This window comes from Colias philodice, chromosome 9 (assembly GCF_061535455.1).
Source record: "Colias philodice isolate Cphi_HAF_F1 chromosome 9, ilColPhil1 Martin Lab GWU primary, whole genome shotgun sequence".
In the NCBI taxonomy this organism is placed as follows: domain Eukaryota; kingdom Metazoa; phylum Arthropoda; class Insecta; order Lepidoptera; family Pieridae; genus Colias; species Colias philodice.
The window spans coordinates 5994210-6004926 of NC_143094.1; the positions used below are offsets into that span (position 1 = coordinate 5994210).

The 10717-nt window shown below is 34.2% G+C and overlaps 1 protein-coding gene across 1 annotated transcript; it reads left to right on the plus strand.

The window, feature by feature from the left end:
• Positions 1–4: 4 nt before the first annotated feature.
• Positions 5–7651, plus strand: LOC149485819 (intraflagellar transport protein 81 homolog). Its single transcript, XM_089698720.1, has 11 exons — positions 5–468; positions 919–1124; positions 1855–2042; positions 3861–3982; positions 4388–4519; positions 4602–4733; positions 4943–5143; positions 5936–6055; positions 6129–6299; positions 6470–6856; positions 7461–7651. Exons 1-11 carry the CDS (start codon positions 322–324, stop codon positions 7626–7628), a joined length of 1974 nt encoding a protein of 657 aa, XP_089554846.1. The 5' UTR covers positions 5–321; the 3' UTR covers positions 7629–7651.
• The last annotated feature ends 3066 nt before the right edge of the window (positions 7652–10717 follow it).

The window sequence follows — 10717 nt, forward strand, 5'->3', positions numbered from 1 at the left end:
TTAGAGCTAGCGCGCACGAGCAACTTTGTCTCCGCAACTATTTTGTCTCCGCAACTATTTTGTCTCTCCACCCATGGGCTAGTATGAAAGTGCGCGCACGTAGCGACGCAACTCCCCATACAAATTGATGGAAGAGACAAAATAGTTGCGGAGACAAAGTTGCTCGTGCGCGCTAGCTCTTACTGTTCTGTGCCTGGGTGCCGTGATCCGTTTCTATAGTAACAAATGCTGTAAACAAGTTGTAAACAAGTTTGGTTACAGAAAAAGTGGGGAAAAGATTTATATTTTACTATTTGAAATTAAGAATTCCAAATAACTAAAATGACTGAGCAGATGAAGTTTATTGTGAAAGAAATCAACGCAACTTTAGGAAGAAATTATGACTTGATAAAGTTTGATGCTTTAGAAGAAAAGCAATTGTTGCAATTACTTGTGGACTTACTGGTTTATTTCAATGCTGGAGAAAAGGTAACTTTTCCTTTATATTAATAAATCTTAAACGGAACTTGCCTCGTTTGCATCTGAAAGACTCCGTTATATTTTATGAATATCGATAGGTGAATATTATTTTAGGTATTACCAACCTAAATTTAACGCTTAAAGTTGCGCTGTTTTAAGTACACCTAGTTAGTATTTTTTATTTTGTACTAGGTTTCCGCCCGCGGCTTCGCCCGGGCAGTCAAAGAAAAACCCGCATAGTTCCCGTTCCCGTGGGATTTCCGGGATTGCGTCATTTTCCCGGGATAAAAAGTAGCCTATTCCTTTCTCGGGTATCAAAATATCTCCATACCAAATTTCATGAAAATTGGTTTAGTAGTTTAGGCGTGATTGAGTAACAGACAGACAGACAGAGTTACTTTCGCATTTATAATATTAGTATGGATTTATGATACTAAAAATTTTGACTTCCCTTTTTAGTTGGATATCTCTCTCGAAGAAAGTGATATTGTATCGGTGAGGTTATTGGAAATGTTGAGCAATGTGAAGTATCGGCCGCCGTCTGCAGTAGACCCAGCTGTATTTAGATCTCAACTCCTTGCAGGAGATGCTAGGACCATTCACCATGTGTTACATTGGCTTCTAACAAATAAGGATCAAGTTAAGAATACAGCGTATCTTGCAAGGTATACAATAATAGCGTCACGTAGACGACTATCGCTATAAAATCTAATTTCGCGTCGAGCAATAAAGCCAAATTACAATATACGAATACTTATTACCAAAATAACGAATTTATAAGCGGAGGGAACTTATAATTGCGATGTTGTTTATGCTTCGTACGTTTGTCGTTTTCTTCATTAATCACTTACGATGAGATGTGCTAAATATTGGAGATATATTGAAGGAGGTAGAGTCTCGGCTGTCTCGGTTATGCGGCTTTATTTTTGCGCTCGTTAATTTCAATTAGGGAGTTTAGTACAAAAGAGGTACGTATGAGAAAGTTTGTTAGCTTTAGCACGAAGTTTATTCCCTTCCGTCTAATGTTTTATTGTTGCGGAAATTAATTGAGGTAACACCATCTTAGATGTTTATACCTATTAAGCTGTGAAAATAAACACATGGGAATGCTCTGTCATAATTAAGCGTGCCTATTACGGTATTACGTACTCCTAATAGAAGCTATTACGGTTAGAAATATGAAGTTAACGTAGAGTTATAATTTATTTATTTAGGAAATTAGTATCTTTTATTTCAATTACATTATGTGTGAAAGTTATCATACGCGGTACGACAGTTGTTAGATAATATACGATAGACGATAAAAATGAAGATATCCATTATCCAATAATTAACGTAAATTTGTTAATAACATATAATTCATATTATCACATAAAACGAATACTTTTCTTATAGATATTTAAAAGTCCCCGAAATACCACCGGATGTAGCGAGAAACAATGCAATCCAAGACTTACTGGAGTTGTATCACAATCTAATCGATGAGTTTAAGGACGTTCACAAAAGAACGCGACACCTACAAAAGGAAAGTGCTGCGGAAATCATCAATGATATCAAAGAGATGGCAGTTGAACGAGATATCGGTAATTATTGATTCGTGAAAAATATGCCTAACTACTTGAATCTTATTATTTCAGATTTCGTCGACTGACTGTTTTTTTTTATGCTGATACTGATAGAACATAATGCTAGTAATTTTATTTGTTTAAGTCACATTTGCAAAGCAGCAATTAAAAATAAGTAAATACCTTACATTTCATTCTATGTATACGTTAAGTACGTAGATTTATATTTATTGTGTCAATAGGAAATAGTTAGCGTTAAATTTTAATTCACTTTGGGTGATTGAATTCGCGGGATGTGAGGAAGGTAAATTATTTGTACGGAGATATAACGTAGCAACAGAAGCGATCGTAGTTTTGTTTACGTAAGCTACGTGATTTAATCTCGGAGCCAGATTCCTATGGGATGGGTATTCGAAACCTCTTAAATATTCGTAGCGGTAAACCTTCGGAAATTGTAGGTACCTGATGGTTTTTTAGATAGTTTTACACATTGAATTAAATATAACTATTTTACAAACCAACATTCATTTTTAAATATCAGATTTTAAACCAGTTCGGATAGGTCCTGGATATTAAAATACAAGTGTACCTAACAACGTAAGTAGTAACGTAACGTAAGTAACATCTTGTCCATTGAAAATATAGAAAGAAAGACTGAAAGACAACGAAAATATAGGTAGGTATGCTAAGGCAAAAGAATTTACTGTAGATATATTACCGAAAAGTTGGAAATAAAAAAGAAAATAATATCTATAGGTTGATTCCGTATTTTACTTCTCAAATTGCGATAGCATAGGCACAGATTAGAGAATAGTTACTTCGTAACAGATACATCACTCCCATACAAAAGCTAAAATACCTACGCTATATTTACCTACAAAATGCGCCGCAACTCGGCTGCAGTAAGAAATGTACTCTACGAACACGCATCGAGAAGCGAGTTTCCCGCGCACGCCGCGTGATTGCGTCATCAAACGAAAACTTTAGGGTTGTACCGAGCGCGTAAATTAAACACAAGAGTTGCTGAAACACTTAATTTTTTATTGTTAATTATATTTGTTACATTATACAATAAAAAAATGAAATCTTATTGATAGTAGTTGTTTCCTTCGGTTTCACCCGCGTGGACCCGCTATATGTGTCTCCTGGATAAAAAGTAGCCTGGTAGGTTTGTTCCTGTTTAGGCAATTGAAAAAAAGACAATTCCTTGTTATTCACTCTTGAACTCCGACACCCGTCCACATCGCAAAAACCGGGCATCTTGGTAGCGAGCGCGGGAAACGTGACGCGGGTGCGCAGTCTCGCGTGTGCCAACCAACTGCCGCTTGGGTCGGTACCGACCTACTGTGCGGTAGGCACTTATAGCGCGACCTTGAGCGAGTGACGGAGGCCTGGCATAGGCACGATTGGCACAATTGTCTCTTAAGGCATAGGTCGCACTTCGGCTAAAACCGCCACGGTGTTTAGCCTCGTCTTGTGTTTCAAGCAAATGAATACAAGTAGCATCACTTTCGGTTTTTCTCGATTCCCGATTTTTAACCGCAACCGTAGATTGTTAAAAATGCTAGCGGGTAAAAACCGCGAACCACATCAAATTTATTTTTTCATTGAACTTATCTATATTGAAGGTAGGTACACAGTTTTTTTAGCTGTGCATCTCGGGTGTTTTTGCAGTTATAGCGGCAAACCGCTCGCAGAAAAAAGTCGTAGCGCGACCTCAACCTAACGTTTTTGATATAAACCCATTTTATATTTAAGGAACATCAAATAAAAATTCTCCATCTTAAATAGAAACTGCATACACTTAAATGCGTATACAATTTCATATTTTTTCAGTGATAAAAAGATTAGAAAATGTGCAAGGGCATCTAACAGACGTGAACAACAAAGAAGAGCTTTTACATGAAAGTAAACTTTTAAGATTACAACAGGAACGAGCCAAGGAACTGGAAGCCCAGGTTAGTGTTTATACGGGGAAAGTGTGATTACATATTTACCCAAACAAAAAAAAGCTTAAGTAGAATTTTTCAGTTTTTGTTAAAAGGTACATGACTGTGTATTTATATCTCTATCGCGGATAAATAGACTGTGCTTTCACGACGTATTTAATCAATTTTGAACAATTTAACTTTAAAACTTAAAAAATGAGCTATGATATAACGTCATCAAAAGGGATTACTCCAATAAAATTCTCATGCTATCAATCGATATTTCGACAGGTCTATTATGGACTTAATATATATGCTTAATTTATTGAGGGCTTTAAAAATAAAGCCGAGTCCACAGAGTGATTGATGCTTTATTTTGATACGGGTGACGCATCAAATTAAAAGATAATGTCGGAATGAATAATTATTTTTCAGTACGAAACTCAACAAACGCAGCTCAAAACAGCATCAGATCAACTAAAGCGGTACTTGAATGTTATTCATGGGCAGAGCGCCGCTCCTAGGACTGCTAACGATGTTATTAAACATTTACAAGAAGAAATCCAGGTAATACATCTATAAATATTTACTGAACGGCAATATACTTATTACTGATCGTGTTCTAAAATTTTATTTCTCTACTTTAAAGCTGAACAGATATCTGGTAAAAGAAAAGTTGCCGCAGGAAACTAGTAATTTACAGAAAGAGCTGAATATTATGCAAACTGTTACAATGGAGCAGCATCCGAACCGTAGCGATTTAAATGTAGTACAAGATAAGGTACAATTGTTTTCGTAAATGTTTTATTTTAAAATGCATATTTTGCTTAATAATTCAATTATTTTATTCGTAATATGATACAAATAAATTGTAGTAGGTACTGTTTTATATTGTAATTGTAGTTTAAGACATGGACAGGGAACTATAAATGTATAGTCCCCTTTCGTTATGATGTCAGCTCAAAATTTTTATATTAAAATGCTTCATAGATAACCAAAGTGAACGGGGAGATCGAACAATTGGTGCAGCAACGGCTCGCCACATCGGGCTCTCAAGAAGATAAGTTGGCTCCTTTCCGCCAGCAAGCGTCTGTTATACGACGCAACAAGGAGTCCAGCGCTTCTCACGTACACGAACTTGCAGCAACACTCAAGGAACACGAAGCTACCTTAGCTGACCTACAATCTGAAGTATTAAGATCTTGTTACGCTTCAATATCATCTGTTCGTTATTGGCCATTGAAAACCGAACTTCATCAATCAATTTAGTTTAGTTAGATTGAATAAACCAACTCTTAATCAATTTATCGAACATTCTATAATAAAAATGTTATTTTTATATTTTATCGCAGTGCTGTTACGGCAACATTAAGCTATTGATGCGTACCGCCAACGATATAATTTTAAATAGGGCGATGTCCCATTTGGCTCGCTCCCACCATAGGTTTTATGTGCCAGTAGCTAATATCGTTCATTAAAATTACCTAACTAGTTTTTTTTATACATACATCATTAATATATTTTTTAATAAAATTTAAATTTGATGTTGATAAAAACAGAAAAAATAAATATTTAAAGAGATTTTTAAGAAAGTATTTTCACATCAAATCTTATCTTTGTTTTATCGTAAAAAAAAAACTTTGTGAGATTCGTTTCTTTTCGTTATTCTAAAAACCTACGTCCATTTCCGAAATAGCATCAATCTCTCCAACAAACTTTGGGCATGGAAAATCGATCAAATATTTTCTCGTTCCATAAAACAGGTCGACATCGAGTTCGGAGAGATTGGGTTTCGACCTCCGTATTAAGAATATTATATCAATTAGGATTATAAAGTAGGGATCAACTATGTATAATATAGAGGTTCTTTTAACAAAACTGTTTATAATACATATTCGTCCATGATAATACGTTCCATTTATGAGTAATATTATTGTATTTAACTAATATAAGATATAAGTATCTGTTTTTTGTTATTTATAGGTAAAACAACTCCTTGGAGATATGGTGTTGAGAGGCGAAGAGCTGAAGAAGTATGTTAATTCTTTACGTTCTAAAAGTACAGTGTATAAAAGGCAACGAGCTAATTTGTCGTCGGTTAAGGTATTTTTATTTTATATAAATTAATTATTTACTTGATTATTTATTTAGTTTCAATTCTTTACTTTGCTTTCAGGTTGAATCTGGCATTTTAACTAGAACTCTACAAATTCTAAGCAATTCAGATCCAACTATAGAAATGGCTTTATTAAATAATAGAAAGATGAAGATCGATGATGATGAAACCGAAAAAGCATCTTTAGAACAAACGGATTTAAAGACAAAATCATTTCATGACTTATCACAGGTAAAAAATGATTCTCATTCGGTAATAAAATAAATAAACCTACATAAAATTCTTGAATGAGCCCTTCCATAATATGATAGCTATTATTAAATCATTTATTTGTATGTTAATTTCTTAAATGTTATTTCTAATTATGCTATTAATGCGTGTGTTATATTTTCACCGTTTAGCTCGTAGCACAAACTGCCCAGAAGCTGTCACAAGTGCGACAGGAACTACAGCCATTGGCCGATAAAATAAAACCCATCAAACAAGAATTTCAATCAATTCAGCAAATGTACGAGCAAAAGAAACGAGTGTACGAAGCTACATCTATAAATATATCGTCTCAAATGGAACCCTTAAAGAATTTAGTGAAGGAATTGACAGACCAACTGAATAGTAAGGAGGATGAATGGAAAAACTTGAGGCAAAAGATTACAAAGGCAGAAAGTTTGCAGGAAGTTGTAATGTTTGAAATGAAAAATTCAATGCAGTCCCCACGAAAGCCGTCAAAGATGGAGACGTTGAAGAAAAAAATATTTGATTTGGAAGAGATTGTCCGCAATTTGGAAGAAGTAAGATTTTACAAAATGCTTTGTTTATTCTCATTTCTTATTTTGGTTGCTTTGCGAAGTTTCATAGTATGGTCTGTTCCGTAATTAATCGCTTTAATAATTAATTTCCATTTAGCTCAAAAGTTTATAATTAAGTAATCACTTAAAATTTTATTGAAGCCCATTTTAATGTACGGAAACAAGTGAAACAAAATTCACTCAACCATTTATCGAGAAATTTAACAAAGCTCAAACTCGGAAATGATCTTCTAGAACCCGATTATGATTATAAATACAATTTAATTAGGTGTTACTGGATAGAAAATAAACATGGAATCTACATGAACTTTGAAATAAACATTAACACAAACATCGACAACGTAATAATATTTACTCCTTTCGTAAAATGATGGAGAGTTGCTCATTTCCCCTTAATGTCACATCCATTGCAGCATCCCATTAATATTCATAATCATATTTGAGGAAGGCAATACGCGATACACCCCGAACGCATTTCTGATCAATAAGGGTAGCATAATTAAAAATCAATATTGAAAAACATAGCTTTAGAAATTTTCAAATAATTTATGATTATATTATTTATGATATATTTTTATTTATATAGGAACAGCGTGCTATAAGCTCTCGCCAGGGAGCAGTCGAGGAACAAACTCGTCTTTGGCAGAATACTCTGCAACTGCTACGTTGCAAGTTGAAGACACGTAGCGAGCCGGCGCCGCGCCAGGGCCGTATGCACATCACTCAGCACTCACAGATGCTAACCCTTACATAATACATAATTAACACATTTCATGTTATTTATGACAAGCATAATAAACTTGTTGAAAATGAAATTGTTTTTCAGTTTACTCCCTTGACTATTTTTAGTAGGTATAATGAAGTTTCTATTTTTGAAAATTTTTTTGGTATTGAATCACGTATCTCGAAAAATTTGATATCCAAATTGAACACGTACATTAATGTTGTTTATCTTGTGCGCGTGTGAGTCGAACCTCAATCAAGTGTGGTGAAATGACAGTCATCTCATAACGCGCGTCGCATATGGCGCGTCGTCGGCTGCAAGCTAAAGTTAATAAATTTGCAATGCAGATGACATAGCTCAGCAAATCGCGTCTCACGCCTCGTTTTTGGTTATTGTCTGCTTACAATTCAGCGTGAAATTGGAACATCCAATTACGTGAACGTGATATTGTTAATTAAACGCTCTTCGTATTATGATACCTACTTATGGGACTAAAATTTTAACTGAAGCCGCAATATATTATAGTAATTTATTATGTTAGAACGGAGGTTTAATTACATATTGTTCAACCTGAAATCCTTATTTCATCTGTGTTGGGATATAATAAAGATTTGGCCGTGGTACATATTTCGCAATAAAAGGTCCTATGTCCTTTCTCGGGTATCAAAATATCTCCATACCAAATTTCATGCAAATTGGTTCAGTAGTTTAGGCGTGATTGAGTAACAGACAGACAGACAGAGTTACTTTCGCATTTATAATATTAGTATGGATAAATATTTATTATCATTCTCCGGATGATAAATAGGGGTGAAAATACCTCATTAAAACAAAAATCAGAGTTGGAGAAATAATGAAGTTCCACTTAAAATATAATATATAAATTACAATATCATTAAAATTTATATGGATAACTAGGTTTCCGCTCGCTGCTTCGCCCGCGCAATCAAAGAAAAACCCGCATAGTTCCCGTTCCCGTGGGATTTCCGGGATTGGGTCATTTTCCCGGGATAAAAAGTAGCCTATGTCCTTTCTCGGGTATCAAAATATCTCCATACCAAATTTCATGAAAATTGGTTCAGTAGTTTAGGCGTGATTGAGTAACAGACAGACAGACAGAGTTACTTTTGCATTTATAATATTAGTATGGATTGTACCTACTTGAAATATAATAAAGCAGCAAACATTTGAATATCATTATGATAATTTGGCCCTTTAAATAATTATTTTTATAAATGGTTGTATTTCGAAGTATGGCATAATGTACATGGCACATGGCTGTATAGTGCGTTTCACGAGAGAGTTCCCCTGCCGTTATGTTGGCATACCTGACTGTCAAAAACGTCAAAGAGCTTAGAAGCGTTACAGAGCCATTTCTCTTTCACCACTTCTAAGCGTATGCGGCATGATGCCAATCTCTAAAACATTTATAAATTTCGGAAAACCTCGACAACTCTGTAACGCTTCTTAGCTCTTTGACGTTTTTGACAGTCAGGTATGCCAACATAACGGCAGGGGAATTCTCTCGTGAAACGCACAATACCTTAATAATTTCATAAAAGATTTTTTGTATTGAGACGTTATGACACGGCCCCAAATTTATTGGTCCACCCTAGCGTCACGTTGCTATGGATCGCCGTTGATATTTCCTGCTTATTTTCATGCAAATATCTTTATTTGTATTTTATAAAATTAAAATTAAAATTAAAACTTCACGGTAAGTGAATGTAACTTCTTTTCGTGCGAAATATCGAACGGCCGCGGCGGTTCCCGTTTTACGGGTTCTAAGTTTACATATGTTATGGTCTTATACGATCATCTTCATCAACATCATGTTTTATTGTTATGACTCTCATGAATATATTTGACCAGGGAAATTTATTTTATTGTTACCCATAAAACTATCGCCACTTCATTTATAATTATTAATGTTAATTTATGTCTTCTGTTTGGTAATGTTTTTTTTTATCACATATTATAAAAAATACCTCAAAGTATTAGCAGGAATATATCTGAAAACTATTTATTATTAAGGTATAAGAAAGATTATACGAGAAATTTATTACACTTATAAGCTATAGGTACAATACAAACGTATTGTAGTAAGAAAATGGGATAAAGAAATCTCAGTAGGGATCAAGTTGCCAATTTTATTCATTATTTTGTAAATACGGTTGAAACAAAGTACAAAGATATTTCTCCGAAGATGACATCTCATCAAGCGTCATCGTAACCTGTAATATCGTCAAAAATTCTATTATTGGAAAAAGATATTTGATTCTCTGATATCAGCGTTATTGACATTTAGAGAATGATCGATCTTCACTTACATTACCCTAAAAAGATTATGGCACCGGAGCTTAACGATTCTGTCAATGATTCATAAATATTGTATTATGTTAGGATAACATCTGGAAACCGTATTGAAAACAATATTTTTTCTAAATGACAGCATTTGATTGTCTTTTATTTTATTACATTATTCACAAATCTTCTTATATATAAAAATGAATCGCAAAATGTGTTGGTAAGCGCATAAATCGAGAACGGCTGAACCGATTTCGATAATTCTTTTTTTATTATATTCCTTGAAGTACGAGGATGGTTTTTATGTAGAGAAAACGTAAATATGTTCCACGGGCGAAGCCGGGGCGGACCGCTAGTATTTCATAATTTCGGTTTTAAGTTGGTACCTCTGCTGTTTTTAAATATTTGTGATAATTATGTAAATTTTGGTATCGGAAAGTGAGAATAGGTCTAATGTACCTATTACTAATTAAATATGAATCTGTAAAGCCTAACAAAACGGAAATATCATACCAAATATACCATACCGAAATATAGAAACAAAACGATCACCAAGGCCATATGATTCTAAATCAATATAAACATCAAAATAATAATGTAATTACTATTGTCTAATTCCGTTATTACAAATACAAACAATTACATAAATATCGTCGGCCTTATGCCGACAGCTATAAAGAGAAATACACAATGGTCATGAGACATGCGACAAGCGGCACAGATTAGCAATGAATAGGGAATGAAAATGGACCAAGCTCCTTAATAGAGTTTCTTGTATTAAGCCTCTTATTTGTTAACACAAGTATGTTGTA